Source organism: Cygnus atratus, chromosome 2 (assembly GCF_013377495.2).
Source record: "Cygnus atratus isolate AKBS03 ecotype Queensland, Australia chromosome 2, CAtr_DNAZoo_HiC_assembly, whole genome shotgun sequence".
Lineage (NCBI taxonomy): Eukaryota > Metazoa > Chordata > Aves > Anseriformes > Anatidae > Cygnus > Cygnus atratus.
Window position 1 is genome coordinate 139,377,578 of NC_066363.1, and position 19,779 is coordinate 139,397,356.

Genomic DNA, 19,779 nt, shown 5'->3' on the forward strand with positions numbered 1-19,779 from the left:
GCAAAACTAAATCCATTCATAGTTTTGCAAAATTTCAATTGACGGTGGTGATAAATATCCTCACAGGAACACTCTGTTTGTTTGTGTTTTTTTTCTTTATTTTTTATTTTGTTACCTGCTAATGCCAACAATACTTTAAGCACATACAAATTGGACGCCCCCTTTTTTTTTCTGAAAGGGTGTGGGTGCCGAAGGCAGCCAATTCTCATACCTTTAGCAGGTAAAAGTAACCTTACGCAGGCGAAACATCGCTTGGATTGCTCCCTAGAAATGCGCTGATTTGGGTGATTTTTTAAAGATTTATTAGTCTAGGAAGTGTCACCGAGTACACGGCATTCACTCATTGAACGCCTACGCACTCAGAGCCTGAAGAGGTGTGCAAACAGCACTGGCTGTGCTCTCGCCTCGTGATCACCTCATCGAGAGAAACCATCTCAGATCTACCCTGCTTCTTCCCCAGATTCAGGGCTACGAGTGCTGCAGGCGGGCCGCAGGACACCTGGGGTGTGAGGTTTTCTCCTCGGCAGGTGTCCCCGAGTGTTTCCTGCGGGCACCTCTGGTCCCTCGGTGCAGGAAACCCCTCCAGCTGCCTCCACATCTGCGCTGCAAACACAGCAGTGACTCACGCCGCGGTACCTGACCCGGCTTGAAACGCTGCACATAAATACTGTCTGACGTCTCACCCACCCCAAAAAGCCCGCCCGCCCTGCCAGCAGCCCTTCCTCCTTTCTGGGAGTTTTCCCTTGCAAGAGCCTGGGAACGCGCCATCCCACAGAAGAAATTAGGATCACCTTTCAGATCTCTCTGCGCCTAGAATATGTTTCCTTTCTTTCTTTTGCATTTTATAAATAGTCCAGCCTTCCTGCAGCTTTTTCCCTGGCCTGGTGACTCATCGTAGACTCATCAGACTTGTTGCTGCTCTCAAGCAGGGAATTGAACTCTCTTGCACAAATAGAGAGAAAGAGATCCCACCAGCTCAGATTAACAACTATTTATGATGTTTTCCCATGGAAAGACGTGAAATGCTTCCTGCTGCTCCACAGCTGGAAGGATTAGTGTTAGTATGAGCCCATGCAAGACTGAGGCGATGCCACCGAGGCCAGCTAGTCTGCGTGTCCTCGCCCTGTCCCCTCTGCTTCCCTCTGGGCGCTTGCAGACAGGAACAATTTCATTCTCCTTAGATCATTGCTGAATGTTTTTGACCCAGTTACTACACTGAGAACGTAACAGGGATGCCAAGTTTTCCATTTATTTCAGAAAATGGACAGACTTTTTTGCCAACATGATTTCCTTGTGGAACCCCACGGAGGTGAGCACAGCACCTGCCTGAGCAGCGAGTGAAGCGCTGATGGAGGCGAGCCCATGGGTTGGGGCAGGTCTTTGTCCCACGGCTGGGAGCAGGAGGATCCCTTCGGCCACCCTCGCCCTTATCCTTTTAAAATCATAGAATCACAGAATCATTAGGGGTGGAAAAGCCCTCCAAGATCACCTGGCCCAACCATCCCCCTGCCACCAATGTCACCCACTGAGCTGTGTCCCTGCGCACCACGTCCAACCTTTCCTTGAACACCCCCAGGGACGGTGACTCCACCACCTCCCTGGGCAACCCGTCCCAGTGCCTGACTGCTCTTTCTGAGAAGAAATGTCTCCTCATTTCCAACCAGAACATCTAATGAACACCGATTGCTGCTGATTGAGAATTATGTCTTCACCGGGCTGACTGCACGGCTTGCGCACATAAGGCGGCAAAAATACTCCCTATTCTTCTTTTCACTTTGGGAAGTTGGGGGCTGTGCTTTTCAGATGCCTACCAGGTAATTAAGCATCAAAAGCTCTCTTTCCTCTCCTTCCCAAGCAGAAGTGTTTAAAACTCCTGAGCTTTCTGTTCATGGCACGCACCCAGTGCCAGGCACCTTGCAAGCGCTGCGGAGATCACAGCCTTCGCAATTAAACGCTGACAACTTGATGGAATTCAGCCCAGACTGCGTTAATGACATGATGAGCTCGTGAAGGTTTTGTTAAAAAACTAGACTTGACAAATGTTAGTTCCTCCTGAATGTGCTGTAGGCGCTCAGGAGACAGGCTGGGTGTACGCCTCGCAGGTTTCACGCAGGGTCTGGGGAACATTTAGCAGGCACCTTGATATCCACCGAAACCTTCAAAATAAAATTAAAAGAGAGTTCAGGATTAAAATTAAAATTAAAAGAGAGCAGGATTTTCCTTACAAGGAAGTCACGTTGCCTTCCCCAGCAGAATACAGAGGTCAGTTTAAAGTCTCACCAAAGCTGTGGCATCCTAGGCAAGGTTCTGAATTACCGATCATAATTCACGTTATCGTTACCCGATTTATATCACAACGCAGCAAGTGCTCTAGCAGGTTCAGCCTCATGGATGCAGTAAGGATAAAGGTGCCTTCAGTTCTTGCTCCTCAGGCACCGATTTGTCCTTTGGCAGAAGCAGGATGCCTTCCAGACCCCAATGCCCTGGAAAAGGCAGCGGGTCAGCGCTGCGTGGCACGCTCTACCCCCTTGGAAAGCGTATCCCAGAAACGCTCACCCCAGCCGAACGCCTCCCTCCCTGACCACACGCTTTTCTTCCTCCTGCAGAAACCCCGCGGCACAGAGCAGCCCGAGCCCGTAACACTCCTCTCCCTTCATTCATCGTTCCTCCAGCCCCGATTTCGGGCTGCAACTTTTCTGACAGCTTGCGAGCGTTCCCTTGGTGACAGAAGCCTGCTGCCAAAGCAGACGAGGGGGGGGAAACGTCTATTTGCAGCAGCCGTGGCGAGCTGCCAGAGGGACACCTCACGCTCCAGGGCTCGCCGGAGACGAAAACCCTTCCTGACGGGGCGGACAGAAGGCAGAGGGGAAAATCCCCGGAGCACATCGCTGTGCGCGTGGGACAGCCGGAGGAGCCGCCCCGGTTGTCCTCGCAGGCCCCCGGCCGGCTGCCCCGTCGCGGGACCTCTCTGTTAAAGTATGCGTTAGCTCACCCGCGCAGCATCCAGGCCTGCCGCAATGGAAATTATTGTGCTCCCGACCGCGAGGGGAAAACCAGGGCTTTTTCCAGCCTTCTCGCCATCCTCTCTGCAGAGATTAACCCCGGCACAGACCGCTGGGGTAACCAGACCCCGAGCCCCCGCACCCAGAGGGAGCGATTCCACCTCCGCGTGCCGCGCAGAGCCCCGCCGGCAGCTCGCCTGGCTCTGCAGGCGTCCCCGTGTCACCGAAGGCCACCCCGTGTCACCAGAGAGCCTGGAGAGGGTGAGGAGGGTTGTGGCTATTAAAACCTCCCTCCTGCCGGTGCTGCTCCCGGACAGCTAGCGTGCAGAGAGAAATTACACACCCACGGGCAAATCCGTCGGCAGAGGCGGCCGTGGTGTGGAAATGCAGCACGAAATACAGAGTGTTCTGAGGCAAGACAGCGCACTGGGACTCCTGCTCGCGAGGTCTGTTCTGCAGAGGAGCCTGGCCCCTGCCTTCCCTCCAGGAACAAGGAGGGCACCATGACTCACGCTGTTCCTAGGCAGGGCGCTGCGTCAAACAGGAACGGTGAGGATCCCATATGGCCTATAGGAACGACAGTGAGTCAACGGCCACAGTTGTGAAATTCGGGAGTCCCTGCAGGCAGGGGAGGGGAGCGGAGCAGGACGTGAAGCCCACGCAACCTGCGCCGGGCAGCAGCTGCCACCTGCGCCTGGCCCCGCAGCAGGGGCTGCATTTCACTGGGGGTGAGACGGGGCAGTTCCACCACCACCAAAAAACCGACCTGTTTTCCACCGGTCTCATGATGGCCCACACAAAGGCATTTATTCTGAGTGCGTGGAGAAAAGGAGGGGGACGGATGAAGAGTAGGGAGGAAAAAAGGTTCCAAGCAGGAAGTGCAGACTTCATGTTCCGCCCCTGCTGGCTTTACAGAGCTTGTAAATCAAAGGTTAAGAGACAGACGGATTCTCGCTGGTCGGGACACGCACTGATGGACACTACGCTTTGGTTTGAGGTTAACTTCCTTGCGAGGGATAACAACGATGAAGTTCTGCTACCAAGAAAAAGGTCTGTATTAAAGAAAATTGGTTTTATTGTAAACAAAGTATAAAGTACAACATAAGAAATGTGCAAATCTTTAAGTAGTCACAAAAGAGCGTATCTAATACACTAGTTTCAAACGGTTCACTTTCTGGTATGTGTCCTCAACATAGCATGATAAAATAGAGATAGTGAAAGTTGATGCATTATTTGTCACAAAATATACAGCTTTAATTCTAGGCGGTGTCTTTACTGCCTCATATTACTCTTCAAATCGCAACTTCCTAATTTAATACAATACATAGCATATCCGTAATTCATTTTTAGTATAAGCCGTCTTTCAAAGAAAAACACCCTCAAGAAGCCTAAGGTTCTCGTTTTCCTTTCTTAATCAACCCGAGTAGTTCACACCTACATTGTTCTGAAAAGTGCACTGTATCTGCTTATGAGAAAAATGCCGTGGTGCAGCGTTTTGAGAAGGTACGAAGGAAACCGTAAGCAAGACAAAAGCAGAAGCACCGTACGATGCCCGAGGGTGACCAGTTGTAATCATCACGAGGCTTCCAAACCCCTCCAGGTGCCCACGCCGCGCCCCTTAGCGCCCACCCAAGCCCACCTCGGGCAGCAGGGTGAAGCCGGCACTACAGCCTCCCGGCGCCTGGCACCAAATCACCCGCGCGGCTGGGCCCGAGAGCGGGCAGGAGGAGAGAACTCCAACCGAGAAGAGGCGGCAGGAGTACGAACACCAGTTCGGCTTATCCGAGGCGGGTACGTGCTGCGCTGTCAAGCTGCGCCCGTACATGGCTATCGTTCTCATCTACGCTGTGCTGGAGATTCCCAACCGGTCGTTAAATCCGCGCTGGTCTCACGCATCAGCAGCGAACCGTCAGCGCCGCAGGTGTGCGGCTGACATTTAGTGCGTATGAACGATCTGCCGAATTCAGAAGGTGCACGGCGCGTGCTGCTCAGCTCTACACCTTTCCCTTTCTCTCTCCTCACCAGTGCAAAAGACGCCCGCTATTCCAGCCAGCCGCCTGCTCTCTCAGCACCACGTTTGTGGCCGAGCACAGACTGCCTTTGCCTCTCCGCCGCGCCGCCATCAGCAGCTGGCACCGGAGAACCACAGAGCTGGAGCAAAAGCTTTTTTTTTTTTTCCTTTTTTTCTTTTTAAAACTGGCATATCCCAGCGCCAACAGTCAATTCCGCCGCGTTCCGAGTAAGTCCTGTCACTGCGCAGCTGCCGAGGGAGGCGGCGCAGCGATGTCGTTCAGCTTGCTCACTTCCATTTGCCAGTTCGGTAACTTCTTCGCCGAGAGGTGGCGGCGGGCGTGCTTCGTCAGGTGGTCGCTCCGCATGAACCGCCGCTCGCACATCGGGCACGCAAACTTCTTCTCGCCCGTGTGCGTTCTGCGGTGACGGGACAGTTCATCAGACCGCGCAAACCTCCTCTCGCAGCCTTTCCAACTGCAGCTGAAGGGCTTTTCTCCTAAAAGGAAAAAAAAAAAGAAAAAAAATACCATGAATACCAGCTGAGCAACAAACACTACTGTCTTAACAGCGTTTGACTTATTTTTAAAAAAAGTTTTCACTGCAACAGTTGAGCCGAATCCTATATAGGTACTATTTTCAGCCACGTGAAATGCAGAAGAATGTTAATACGCTATTTTTAAAACATGCAGACTCACTATCGTCAAGGCTAAGTAGCACAACGGGTTAAAAATAAAAACCCTGCGGAAACTGAACCACGTGAGACGCTCTTTGTGTCTCCAAGGCCAGCTGATTGCACCGCTCAGCTCCACAGGTCTGCAGGTTACGGTGACCAAAGCACCCTGCTGAAACGCAGCCTGTAGCCACGTTAGTCCCAGCTGTAAGTGACAGAGCTCTGGTGGCGCGCTGCGAGCCCACGTGCTGACACACGTCACTTTCTGCTCCTGTGATTAAGAGCTGAGGCGTGGAGAAGTTGCCCAAAGATAACCAAGGTAGGAACCGAGTGGGGTGGACGCTGCTTTCTTTCATAAAAAAATCCCTTTCAAGTTTTACCTACTTCTGACAAAGGCACTCTTGTGGAGAAGCCTAACGAGGCGCGTTTAACTGCAGAAGGGCACACTCTGCGTTTGGGCAAGGCCTGGCTCCCCGTGCTCGTCACAAGCGTTACTGCCTGCCCTCTGGCATGGAGCAGGGCCAACACAAACAAGCTGCTGAATCAACTTCCCCTCCGGGGTAATTCCTAGCAGAGACCAGGCAGCATTATTACACGCACAACGGCGAAAGCAGGGTTTCATTGCTGCCCCGCAAATCATCCCACGAACAAATCCAGTAACCGTGAGAACCCCAACAAGCAGCGCACAGAGCGGCAGCTTTATAGGCTGATTTTTAACACCCAGAAAGAGCGACCAACCTGTGTGTGTTCGGACATGAGCCTTCAAATGGGAGCTCTTGAAGTAAGTTTTCCCACATCCCGGGTAGTTGCAGACGTGACTTCGTATCCTTGAAGAATCGAGAGGGGGAGTGACTTTGGCTGCAGAAGGCACGAAGCCGGGAGCAGGGGCAATAGGAGAGAGTCTGGTGCCGTTTGGACTAAGGATGGGCGCCTTCGTGCTCTGCACCACGGGCTGGGGCACGACAAACATAACGGCGCCTTTGGGAACTTGAGCACCCATGAACACCATGGGCTGGCAGAGCGCTGGCTGCTGGCTCGCCGTGGTGCTGGGCACGACGGCCGTCACCACCGAGTTGCTGGCAGGCAGCGGGACCATCTGGCAAATCACCGGCACAGGGGGGGCTCCGCTTCCTGGCACGGGGCACGGGGGTGCCACCAGCGCCGAGCACTGCGCCGCTCCGGGGACAGACTGATGCCTGCTGACCGCGGGCTTCGTCGAGGGCTCGGCGCCGCCAGCTGGTTCTGCAGTTTTTCCTTCCGCAGCTGGCAGTTTGCCACTTTCATAACTCACTCTGCCCGGCGCCGCCGCTGAGCGCTCCGCTTCGGCGCTCTGTTTACTATCGGTTTCCCGTGAAACACCGTCCTGGTATTTCAGCACGCTGGCTGCTCTCACCGGGCAGGTTTTGTGATTGCAAAGCTGAGCATCGGCCGTATGGCGAATAACGCTGGTCGCTTGCGCCTTCAGAGGCCTGGGTGCTGGAGGCAGGGGGGCCTCCGTGTAAGGTGCGGTGAGGGGCGGCTTGACGGCTTCAGCCAGCGACTTGCAGTGCGCTGCAGGTGGCGCTGGTGGCCCTGGGTGGACGACTTGAGACATCTCGAAGTCCGACGGGCTGTAGGGTGGAGTCAGGCACTGCGGGGAGAAGAGGGAAGGTAAGGGGGGGGCGCGTTACCAACCTGTTCCCACACTCACCCTGAGAAAGGAGCACGCACGCACGGTATCAAAGACTTACAAATGCGGGTATCGTGTTAAAGTCTGCTGCTCCAGGAAGCAAAGTCTCGTCACTCTCTTCCGACATATCAGATGCTGGAGTTATAGGTCTCACGTCGGCGTATTTCTTGAAGTCGGACTTCCAGTTGCAACTCATAGAAATAAGGGCTTCCACAGCCTCATAATCGCTTTTTTCAGGGGTATTGTTCCAGAAATATCTAGCATCTCTCTGTTTCTCAGTCATCATCTCCATTTCTTCCTCCTGTTTGGGTCAGGGGAAAAAATAACCCTTTAAACCTGATGGCTAAGCCTAAGCATTTAGCCAATTGTCAGAAGGCTCTGTAAAAACAAAACAAAACAAAGCAACACGCGCCAGACAAATACGCCTGATGATGTTGGGGATATGCCTACATTTCCCTGCCCTCTTTCTCCTTTATATAATGCTGTCACGAACCTGTTTGCGGGGAAATCTGGCCATCTGGCGATTACATACCTTCTGGAGACAAAAGACCTTCCCCAAACCTTCAGCAACACCTTAAGTCACTCCACATCGCGAGCGCAGCGCCCGAAACGGTAACACCAAGTCTCCCAGCCGAACCCGAGGCACAACCCTTCCCCGCACCGCGCCCCCGCTCCCTTCCCGCGGCACCGCTCACCCAGACGCGCCTTTCCCTGAGGTGGCTCAAGCCGGGAGGGGACCGCAGGGGAGCCGGGGTAGCCGCAGCAGCTCCGGGCTCGGGTCTCCTGGGGCGGCTGAGGGGCGCGGGTGGCGCTGAGGGGACCGTGAGGCACCGCCTCCCCCCCCCCGCCCCGCGGCCGTTGGGGTGCGCCGAGGTGACGGTGGCGCGCGCCCAACCGCCGCCCCCCTCCCTCCCGCCCAGCGCCGAGGCCCCGCCCCCCGCCGCCCCCATTGGCTCACCTCCCCCCCCCGCGGCGCTCCCATTGGCCGGCGGCGGGCAGAGGCGCGGCCGGGGAGGGGGGGGGGCCACGCGAACAAAGCGTGATCGGCGGCTGCTCGGGCCGGGGAGCGCCGCGCGCCGACCTTTCACCCACTGCGCCCCCGCCCGCGGCAGAAAGGAGCCGGGCCCCGCCCGCACAGCTCCGGGGGGGGGGGCCAGCATCACCCCGCCGGGCTCCCGGCCCCTCAGCCCAGCGCTCCCCCAGCTCCCCACACCCCCGCTCCCGCCGCGCTCACCGCTGGCCAGTGTCGGCGGCGGGAGATGCTGACAGGAGCCGCCGCCTCCGCCGTCCGCCCGCCACCGCCGCCCGCCGCCTTCTGCTCGCCGCTCCCCATCCCGCCGCCGGCACCCCCAGCGCCTCGCGCCGGAGAGGGGCGGGGCGATGGGCGGGACTCCCGCCGCCCGGGCCGTCCAATCAGCGCCAAAGGTGTGTGAGGCGCCGGCCAATGGGAGCGCGGCGCCCGCGCGTGATCGGCGGCTGCCCCGCGGCGTGCCCGGGGTGGTGGCGCGGCGTGCGCGCCCCCGCGGGCGGGTCCCCGCCGGCTGAGTCAGAGCCCCCCCGGCGTGACGGGAGGTCACGTGGTGCGGGGGGGGGGGAGGGGAAGGGAGGGGGTGCCCTGAGGTGAAGCTGCCCTGAGGTGAGGTTACGCTGAAGTGAAGCGGGGCCGGCTAGCGGCTGCTAATTAGCCGGGCGGCGGCTAATTACCTCACGCCGCGGCGCCACACAAGGGCGGGGGCCGCCTCCCGGCCGCAGCCGTGGCGTGGGGCTCGTTTTCCTGTCAGGTTTTGGGTTTGGGGGGGGGAAGATGGCCGCGCTGCCGGCTCCTCGCGGAGCTCCCCGTCTCCCGCGGCGGTTTTCTGTCACGAAGTGTGCCGGTGCTAACGCGTCTCCCTCTCTTACGGCCGCGTCAAGGTCTGCGGGTCTGCTCTGCGGAATTCCTCTCCCCCTGTCGGCAGGCAGGGAGCGGGGGGGGCTGGCGGCGGCTGTTGTCCTCCCGGAACCTGCTGGGAAACCTCCCAGAACGATTTATTCCGCTGGAAGCGGAGAGTGCCGCAGGAAGAGCAGGCGGGCGGATTCTCCAGCCTAAAGGAAAAATGAGGGTATTACAACTAAAAAAAATAAAAATGATCTGAAACGCTTCTCAGTCAGTTCAGAGACTTGCTTATTGACATAAGTTGTATTTTTATTCTCAGAAAAACAAAAAAAAAACCACTTTTTTATTGCTTTAATTCCACAGCTTCCACTGGTATGGTTTGAATTTCTATTACTTCTCCTCATGCCGCTGCCCACATGTGCATCTGGCAGGATGCTGCCTCCAATTTCCCCCCAGCCCGTTTAGGCAAGATCCCTCTCCCCTCAGTCCTGCTGCCAAAGCTCTTACAGCAGCTCCTGCTATCTTAATACCCGTGAAAATTGTTATCGCTTAACAGCGAAATCAGTAGCTCCCATCTCCTGGGTGTATTGTGCAACCCGTGGCAGCACTGCGTTGTTACCTGCCTTTTGGCTAGGTTTTATTAAATCCCTGCCATGCTTGCAGAGAAAACCGATTGGCTTACCTGCCTTATCTAGAGGGAATTCCCAAAGGAGGATTTAATTCGGGATGATCCAAATCTTTTTCGCTAGCAGGAGCAAACAGGTGCTTACAAACGACCGCGCTGTGCCCCACACCTCCGGGTGCCTTTCGGCCAAAATCCCCTTTTGTTTTCCCTCTTCAGGATCTTTAGGCCTGATCTCCAGGTGAGGGCCGGGTGCTGATGGGTGGTAAAAGCCTGCCTTGCTGCCCTGGGATGCAGCCAGGGCTTGGGGCTTTTGGGGAGCGGAGAGCTGGCCGTGAGGGGCTGGGCTGGCTTCAGAGAGCCTGGCTCTCCGCAGGCACCGCCATCCTAGCCACGTCTCGTCGCGGTGGCAGCGCTTCAAGTCCCTGGGGGCAGCCTAGGAAAAGGCAGCCCTCATAACTGGAGGGACCGAGCTGCTGCTTGGATCCCGTACCCCGCAGGAGCTCTGTCCCCACAGCGCCTCCAATCCCTTCTTAGCACACACCCCAGGTGTCCGGAGGGGGTAAAACTGTTTCACTACGAGGGCCCCCGTACATCTTGGATTGCTCTTCCCTTCCCCTCTCCTTCCCCCGCGCTGCGCGCTGCAGGGTGGGACTGTCAAAGCCACCTCTCCCAAAAATAATCTCAGCTTCAGAGGCTGGAAAATGTGACAGCTCGCTTCCCTGCGCGGAGCAGAGCGATGCGGTGGGCGTCTGAAAGCAGCTGGGGCTGAGGGGGCGGCCGGGGAGACACAGCTCCGAAATGGCAGGAGGGGAAGGGACGGCCGGGGGCACAGGCGAGAGCTCCAGCTGCACACCCTGGCATGGCTCCTACCGCTCGTGTTCGTTTATTAATGGTTGGAAAGGCGTCTCTCCACGGCAGACAGCAGCCTCAGAGCTTTGCGTATCAGATAGCTGGGGAGGTGGAGCGTGCCGTCGGCAGTAGGGCGGCTTGTCTCCCTTTTCGTCTCCTGTAACTTCTTTACTCTTCCTTTTCATGCCCCATTTTCCCCGCACATCCTACCCTTAGGAAAAGCCCACGTTGTCCTGGTTTGGGAATTTCTTATTAGTACACCAGGCGAAAAACAGAACTTATGTATAATCAGTGTTAAGGCTTGCTTTAGTTTATTTTACCAGCCCGATTTCCAGACCCAGCGAGTCCTGGCAGCACTGCGTTCCTCCCCTACCCGATACCGAGCCCAGTTGGTGTGTACGTGCGTGTTGCACAGTATTGCTCACAGCCCTTGTCTCCCGAGTGTTTGCGGCTGCTCTGAGTCAGCGCAGCCCTGTCCTGCGTCGCCTGCTCAGCGCCGTTCGGTGGAAGGCTTCAGAGGCTGTTAGCAATGCTGGTGTTTGCACGGCTGCCACGGGAGACAGGCTGGTGGGGGGAAAAAAAAAAAACAACAACACAAAACACCCCTAGTGAAGCCTAAGACAGGTAAGATACGCTTCTTTTTGGCAAGTGAGCGGATTTCAGTAAAGGTGATTTTCTTTGGCAGTCACTGAACTATGACTGTGGGTTTGGATGTGTTGGTGTTTTTCGTTCAGTTTCCTGGAGAAGCTGGGGACGTGGCTTTATGCCATCTAGGAGCAAGCTGATGTGTTTGCTTTCTAAAGGCGCTCAGAAGTTTGACGTTTAAGCACTTGTGGGTTATTTATTTACGCCTATTACACTATATCTGAAGTCTAAATTTCCCAGGAAACCACTTAGGCAGCCTGCAGGTCATATTTTTCTGATGTGGAAAGGTAAATTGTTGTGGGATCGGGAGGATAAATTAGGGAAGAGATTTGGCATCACAGCTGGTAAATCACCGGCCAACTGTGTACCTTCAGTCCTGTCCAGCAGTCGAAACCTGAATTTCAACCTGCTGTTATCTGTGGCTTATCTTGGCTTCGTCACGAAGAATTTAGAAGGGAGCTTTAAGTTGCTCCTTTGTCCTGAAGTCTTGGCTTCTACGCGCTAATAAGCAAGAAGCCGTATTCCACGGCTGATGACGGGCCACCAGTGGGTATTTTTAACCTCTGATATTAGATGTGTGCTTGTTTCACAGAAAACTGTAGGTGGATGGTTATTTTTGTCAGATCAGAAGGACCCGAGGTAAGTAAATGACTGGCTCAGTACCCGCTGGAGATTGCGGCAGGTTTCGTGTTCAGTTCCTTAAGTGCAGGATCAGGTTGTACATCAAGCAGAACCTTCCTCGGGTCCCGCGGCTGTCACAGGAACTGTGTTTCTCTGCAGGACACGATGATGGTACCGGCTACCGCCCTGTTTCCCATCTGTCGTTGTGGAAGGGCAGCCAGAGCTTTGATGGGGTCAAACCAGCCAAGTCGCATGCTCTCTGCATGCCTTGACTGCAGAAATCCTGGGAATTTGGCGGAGTGGAAATCAGGAGTTAATATTGGAATGGTTTGTTGATTCTTTCCACGCGGATCATGCTTCGTGTTTCACTTCACACGGTATGACCCAGGGTTTATTTCTGTTTAGTATCTCGTGCGTTCTTTCTTTCATTTGTGCAACGCTGGTGGTTTTAGTGACACGATGAATAAAGGGCAACACTGTTGGGCCCTGAGTGTGATGCGGAGGTGTGCCATTTAAGAACACGGATACCTTTGGAAAGCTGTGGAAGGGTATGGCAGAGAGGCATTGTTTGTTTGCAGACAGCTTCGAAAATATCAGCGAGCAGAACCGAAAGCCTTTTCTGCTTTCGAGGCTGACATGGGAGCCTGTGTTCTACCACTTTGGCATATTTGTTATATTCAGAGCTTTCCCGCTGTCACGATTTAATTAACTCTTTTGTATAAAACCCAACTGATCAATCTAAATTACTGTTAACAAAATCAGAAACTAAGAAGCTGATTTAAGTGAAAGGAGAAGACAGCCTGCGAGCCCTGAATAGTGAGCGTGTGTAGCTGACAAAGCCACCTGTCCATGCTCTGATCAGATAAATATTTTTCCTGATGGAAGCATTAGAAGTACATTTGCTTGCTTTTTCATGCCAAAACTGAATTTGCTTGTTACACAGTGACTTAATAGCTGCTGCATTTCAGGAGTTCCTCTGATGGTAAGTATCCTGGAGGGATGAAGGTGGTGGAGTGAGCAGGGCATTTCATTTGACATATTACTGCAGTATGAAAGTCAGCAGGGACTTTCCTTCTTCTAACAAAAGTAACAGCATGTCTACACCCCCAAATACAAGTGTTTTGATAACAGTCATGTGAATAAAGGTCATTCGTTTCTTTAAGCCTACCTTCCTTTAATATTTTTTGAACTGTCGACTAGTTTCAGCCACATAAGACAGATGTGATGGAGCAAAACTATCAGTAAATTTAATATTGCAGGAACCACTACCAGTTCTGTGATGCTAATATTTGATCCAACCCCCCACTGCATGTGTTAGTTCATATTCAAGCAAGCAAATAGTTTCTGGATGGGGAAATGCAGGTACAAAATTGCAGGTAGTATGTCCTACATACAGGGAAGACTAAACAGTGTCCGGTTTGACTCCCTGCACCCAAAACAATCCTCCAGTATGTCTTGGCAGGCCTTGAGCTCTCATATCCCAGCGCTATCTCTTGCCAAATGCCTCTGGTCACATACCACACCCTTGGCATCACCGTACAAAACACACCACTGGCATGCTGTTAAGCAATCATCTCACTATTAGTAATTGATTTCTTTTTTCCTTAAGACGTCACAGGAACTAAGGGCACCCTTTAAGACCCGTGGAGATCAGGGCCTTATGTCTCATTTAAATAGACGTCATTGGAGTCGTGGCTTTGCTGCTCAGATAGCCCAGATAGTCTCTTGGCAGCACGGCAAGAATTGAGCAATATTTTTTATTATTATTATTTTTAAAGAGGCTGTGTGAAAGCCCGATTTGGTGCTGCTCGATGCAATATCTCTGCTGTATCTGAGCCATGTGAGGGGCTGCAGGGTAGATCCCCGTTTACTCTCCAGATGGACAGCATGCAGATCATGATGGCTTCACCAGAGCCCCCTGGGAGGGACCCCCCAGCAGTGGCATTGCGCTTGTGGCCAGAAGAACTTGCTCAAAGTGCCCATCAAGTGTGCCAAACCCCTGGGCTTTGCCAGTGCTGCTCATCTCGAGTGGCTTTCTTGCAGATAACAGAGGAGCAGGTTGGTGGGGCTGGGGGAAGCAATGATTTTCTAAGTGGGGAGTGCACAGGGAGTAGGTGCTCATCGTTGGGTCTCCCGCTTGTGTCAGTGCCTCAGGCAGAGGCAGATCACACGGGGAACGCCACGTGCGGCCTGTCCCAACCCCCTGCCTGGCAGCAGGGTGCTGGCATATCGCCACTCCCTGAACTCTCCTCTGTGCGGCTCGCTGTGGTCCTGCAGTGCAGTTTTTGGGACACGCATCTCGTTCCTGAAGCTCACCACAGGGTGAGCCTTGGCCCTGCATCCCACCGTTGGAGCTGTGTACTTCGGTCTTGCAGCTCACTGTTGTCATGAGGCAACCCTTGACTCAGCTCGTCCTTGGAGTCATGCTGCACCTTGTCCCACCGATACTCTGCAGGAGCCACAGCAGCAAGGAGAGGGGCAGGTGAGCCACAGCAGGGTGCCGGCCCCATTTGTGGTGGCGTGCGGAGCTCCCTGACATCATGGAGGTTCTTCTGGAAGAGGAGGGCACTGGCCTGTCCCTAGTGGGCAGGACATGCTTTACTGATGGCATCTGCACCACAGACTGAGCTGGATTAGCTGGTTACGGTAGCCATGAATCTGCGGTGGTTGCCAGCCTCCGAAGGGTGGTGGCAGTTCTCCTTTCTGTGCAGGTGGGTCCAATAAGGGAAGCGCCAGTGTTAAGGGGTGGGCAGGCAGCCTTGTGAAGACCCTGTCAGTCTGAGCCCACCTGGGACTGTTGTCTCCCTGGTCATAGCATATTTTAAGTTGGAAGGGACACACAAGGATCATTGAGTTCAACTCCTGGCTCCACACAGGACCACCCAAAAATCAGACCACGTTTCAGACAGCGTTGTCCAAACACTTCTTGAACTCCAGCAGGCTCGGTGCCGTGATGGCTGCCCTGGGGAGCCTGTCCCAGTGCCCGACCACCCTCTGGGTGCAGAACCTTTCCCTAACCCCCAGCCTGACCCTCCCCTGTCCGAGCTCCATGCCGTTCCCTCAGGTCCTGTCGCTGTCCCCAGAGAGCAGAGCTCAGCGCCTGCCCCTCCGCTCCCCTCGTGAGGGAGCTGCAGGCCGCCATGAGGCCTCCCCTCAGCCTGCTCTGCGCTGGGCTGAGCAAACCAAGGGACCTCAGCCACTCCTCGTGTGTCTTCCCCTCTAGACCCTTCACCATCTCTGTAGCTCTCTTTTGGCCACTCTCTAATAGTTTTATGTCCTTCTCATACTGTGGCACCCAAAACCGCATGCAGTGCCTGAGGTGAGGCCGCACCACCGCAGCCCAGAGCAGGACAATGACTTCCCTCAGCCAGCTAAAAGTCCAAAGTCTCCTCTCCACAAGGGGAAGAAGGGACCGTGGGTGAGGTCAATGCCTGGAGGGCTGCAGATGTCTATGCACGCATCTGTTGCAAAACAGCGGCCGAGGGCCGTGGAGCACGGCTTGCGCTGGTGAGCGTGCTGGTGTGGGAGGCCAGCGAGGCCCAGGCAGGAGGGGAGTGCTCTGGTATGGACCTCGTGCTCCTGCTCATCTCTGCCGTGGGTGCACATCATCTGCTCCAGAGGACCCTTGTTGCGAGCGGCTGGGAAGCGAGCCAGCTCGCACCGCGTGGCCCTGGGCCCGAGGTTGTTCTCTGGTTCAAATGGCAAAGTGAATATAAATGTACCCAGAGCCACTGTGGGTGGGGTTTGGCTAAGATTAGGTGCTTACAGCGGAAGCGTCTGCCTTTATAACTCTTTTTATAGTCATTGGAGTGCTATAAAATACAAATCATGGGGTTTGGGGTGCATTTCGTCTTTTGCCTGATGTGGGAGGAATTGCATTCAGCAATGACGGCTCCATCTCCAGTGCTGACAACGGGAGCGCGGACAGCTTCCACAGGTGGGTAGCCCTGCCGAGCGGGTGGGCGACGTGAGGGGAATCCAACTGTGAGCAGCCTGCAAGGCTGAGGAGAACCTGGACAGAGAGGAGTCACAGTGGTGGGAGCGCTGGGTATGACAATTTAGGAGCTGAGGAAGCCTGAGGATCTTGTTCTGGGGACAAGGAAGTGGAGGAGAAGGGATGCTCTTGCTGTTGAGAGGGGGCACCTGGGGAATAGTCTCAAAGCCTGCAGGAAACCAGGCTCTCCCAGACCTGCTTGTTCACCTCTGTCCTGAGTGAGAAGCTTCCATTTTCTCCCATTTTCTCTCAGTTTATTACATGGGGCAGCAGCTGACCCTCACTGTCTGTCAGAGGTGGCTCTCTTGTGGGGCAGCATAGGTAGAGAGGCTCTGTTCTGCTAGGTGGAAAAGTACTTGTCCACCTTGAGCCTCTCCCTAGCCCCTGGGGTTACTTCTCTGGGTACAGCTGGAAGACTGGGGTCACAGGCTTTGTGATCCCTGCGATTTCCAAGAACTGATTCACAGGTGTGGCTTTTTTAAAAAATAAAATAAAAATAAAGAAGAGAAGAAGACTTGCTTACAACTAGGTCCATTCTTCTGGGAGAGACTTGGCACTCATTTCTCACTACTTTCAGAAATACTTGATTTTTTGATTTTTTTTTAATTTTCAACATTTTCCAAGTATTTTCCGCTTGATGAGGCAACTTGATGTGGGTTTTGTAGGTGAGCTCTGCTTTCACACCAATATGAATGACTGAAGGCTGGCTGACACGTTCCTTTTCAGCAGCCCATTAAGCCTTTTCATGGGTGCTGCTGAAAAGTGACTGTCAGTTTTGCAGTACTGGCAGCACAAAGGCATTCTTGGAAAATGCTATTTCATCTCACTTTGTTTAGGGACAGAAAATGCTGATATTTGGCAGGCAGAAAGAGGGTGTGATTCTGCAGCTGTTGATTCCCAGTGTAGTGAATTATTTTGAGCAAGGACTGAAAGACAGCACATGAAAGATAGATCACTACCAGAAGAAATCATGTGTCCGGCTGTTGGGTTCAGGAGCCGCTCCTGAAGGCCGTTTTTGTTTATTTGATGGCACCAGCCATTGTAAAAGAAACATTGATGTTGCAATGTTTATGTGCATGTGTGTGTTTGTTTTGCAGCTGGAACGGTTTTAATCATCAGTCAGAAAACAGCATCATCCCACTCTGAGTGGTCGGGATCACGTGCTTACCAGGAACCATCTTCAGAACCCTCCCAAAAACGGACATTTCCTGCATCAGTGTGAGCGTGGGTGGCAGAGAAAGCAGCTAACAAGAGCCCCAGGGTTCCTGTGACCCCCTTTACTTGACAAAGCCTTTCACGGACACATTTGCCACTTTTTGTTCTGCTTGTGTTTTCATATTTCCATTGCACGTACCTGGACGCACAAGCAGCAGGTGCTCTCTCCTCATGGGTCCTACTCATGACCAGTGAGTGCTGGCTGAGACCGGTGCTGGAACATGACTACAGACAGAAGTAGCACAGGTGGAAGTCCTTTGGCTTCTTTTGTCCTCAGGAGACTTTGACATTAACCCCAAGTTCAAATCAACCTCACGAGACCAAAAGATGCCTACAGCTGTAGGCTGTAACGTATAGATAGCTCTCTGGAGCAGGTCACATCTGTGATAATTCTCCAGAAAGCTTTGTTTGCTCTTCCATCTTCTGGAGGAGAAGACTTGGGAATTCCTAAAGCTGGTGTGAGGTCCCCTCTCTACCTCACCCCAGTATTTTCTGCCCCACTTTGAGCTGCATTGTCACATTTTATCAGTTTGATGTTGCACTTCGGGTCTGTTTCCTCACCTGCAGTGAGCTAAAGGCTCAGATTTCATGTAAGAGCGATTTGAGGCCTTGTGAACGCTCGTAGTCACAGTGAAAGCTGTGATACGGTATCGTCCTGGCTAACACAACTACGGAAGGCAAAGCTGAGAAGCTGGCGTACATACATGTAAAATAAGCCACTTCATGAAAAGTATCTATTAAACTAAAGAAACACAGCGCAGCAACCCGCGCTGAAGGAAGCTTTATGAAACCTGTATTAGGATGGCACAGTGAGGCTGCAGTTCTCAGGGGCAGACCTGTGCGTGGCCCTATCCGCAGACCCTCCTCCCATTCATGGAATACCTATTAATAGCACTGGGGCTGGCCAGCCCGAACTCACCTACGTGTGGATTTGGTTACTGCCATGCTGTGTGGCAACTCTGGCTCGATGCCCTTAAACAATCCTGCTGGCACCGTGTGCTGGAGAGCTTGAGGCTTTAGAAACTTCTGGGTCAAATTTACTCTTGTTAAATAAACAATCAGTATTGATTAGGTCATCTGATAGACTAACCGAGCAGCCTTTCAAACACCGCAAGTAGCTGGAGTTCATTTCGGTGTATTTACAAACTCGGAATCCCATGAAGAGAAGTTGCTTTGCTGAAGCGGTCCGCTCGTACAAATCTTATCGTACTTGTATATGCATGGCCCTGTGCACACGGGTAGGAGGGTTTTCAGGGACACAGCGTGGATTTGGATGCTCACTTTGTGTGTTTTACTTGGACACTTGAATCCCTAAGGCAGATCTGAAAATCTCAGCCATAATTCTTTCTTTTAGTACATCAGGGCAAGAATTTTTCCCTGCTGGAATCATTTCTAAGTACTCCTTTCTTGCTGCCATAGAATACAAATTAAAACGTGTTTAAGTGGATCTCTAAAAAGCATTTGTTTCTCCAGATATGTCCATTTATCTTACCCCTTTACTGTTTTGTTTAGTGAGGAAGTTCTTTAGTTGCAGTCTGCACAAATTTTATGCTGAGTAGGGCAGCAAGGAGGTTGTCAGCGCTAAGCATAAATTTATAAAGGCCCTTTGTTATTGTGATTATTTATACAGATTAAATGTCCCGGAAAGGTTTTCTCATCTGAAATCTCTCAGCAGTGCAGCTACATGTCTGGCCTCCAACATACATCAGGAAAGCGCCGTATGGCTCCGCCAACTGCGCTGGAAGGTATTGGATGCAACCAAAAAAAAAGTGAGGAGCGAAATCCCGCATGCTGCTCTCTGAGCTCTCGGCCCCTTGTGCTGCGGGTACGCCACCGGGAGCGGAGCCACCCCCCTGCAGGAGGCCAGCACAAGACCAACGCTTCTCCTGGAGCTTCCTCGCAGCTCTGCGGCCGTAGCAAGGTGGGTGCCGACCTCCTCCACACCCATCACTCACAGCCCTGCTGCTTGCCTCTATCGGTTTGCTACGCTGGGCAGCACAGCCCCATGCAGAGGCTGAATATTTCAATATCTTTAAAAATATTAACCGTATAGTTAATGCTGAGACGATGCCTTCTTACTTTCTGTCTGGGGCTTCAGCTAGTTTGAGCTTAGCTTATTGCAGAGCAGGCTGCTTTGCGCATGCCCTCAACTTCCCCCTCCCCTTGCATGTCGCATCTCAAACAGCAGTCTCGGGGTCTGCAGTCGTTCATTTGACCCCCAAAATGAGACCACTAACCTTACATCTCCTTTTAGCGCACGATCGGCGAGAAGTTGTGAGGTGCACTGAAGAAATGAGCAGTTTATTGAGCATCTGTCACACGGATGTGCCGCAGAGGTGCCCAGCTGTGGGACTGGGCAGACCCGAGCACGGTGTATGTGTGTGTAAGTGCATTTCAATAGAAAGCTCACCTTGCAAGGCAACATATTTTAAGTTAAAGTTGTTGCAATATGAGAGAAAATGCAGAAGCTTGACAATGACACGTCACTGGGGAATTTAAAGTAGTCACTGTAGAGGAAAAAAATAAAAATAAAAGAAATCACACATTCAAAGAAAGTCTGATGATATGGAAACACTCGGCTGAGGCCAACCCGAACACCCCTC

At 53.3% G+C, this 19,779-nt stretch overlaps 1 protein-coding gene across 9 annotated transcripts; it reads right to left on the minus strand.

Annotated features, from left to right (window-relative positions):
- Window positions 1-1,224: 1,224 nt before the first annotated feature.
- KLF10 (KLF transcription factor 10) lies at window positions 1,225-9,458 on the minus strand. Of its 9 annotated transcripts, none has more exons than XM_050709108.1 (7): window positions 8,589-8,716; window positions 7,416-7,655; window positions 6,424-7,315; window positions 3,346-5,511; window positions 2,281-2,483; window positions 1,900-2,156; window positions 1,225-1,432 (listed from the first exon to the last, which is right to left on the minus strand). In XM_050709108.1, the coding sequence occupies exons 1-4, from the start codon at window positions 8,685-8,687 to the stop codon at window positions 5,252-5,254; spliced, it is 1,491 nt and encodes a 496-aa protein (XP_050565065.1). In that variant the 5' UTR covers window positions 8,688-8,716; the 3' UTR covers window positions 1,225-1,432; window positions 1,900-2,156; window positions 2,281-2,483; window positions 3,346-5,251. The 9 variants fall into 9 exon arrangements, with proteins under 9 accessions (XP_050565065.1, XP_050565064.1, XP_035402306.1 ...); XM_050709107.1 differs by having other exon boundaries at window positions 1,812-2,156; XM_035546413.2 differs by lacking the exon at window positions 8,589-8,716 and adding an exon at window positions 9,059-9,458 and having other exon boundaries at window positions 1,225-2,156.
- Window positions 9,459-19,779: the final 10,321 nt, after the last annotated feature.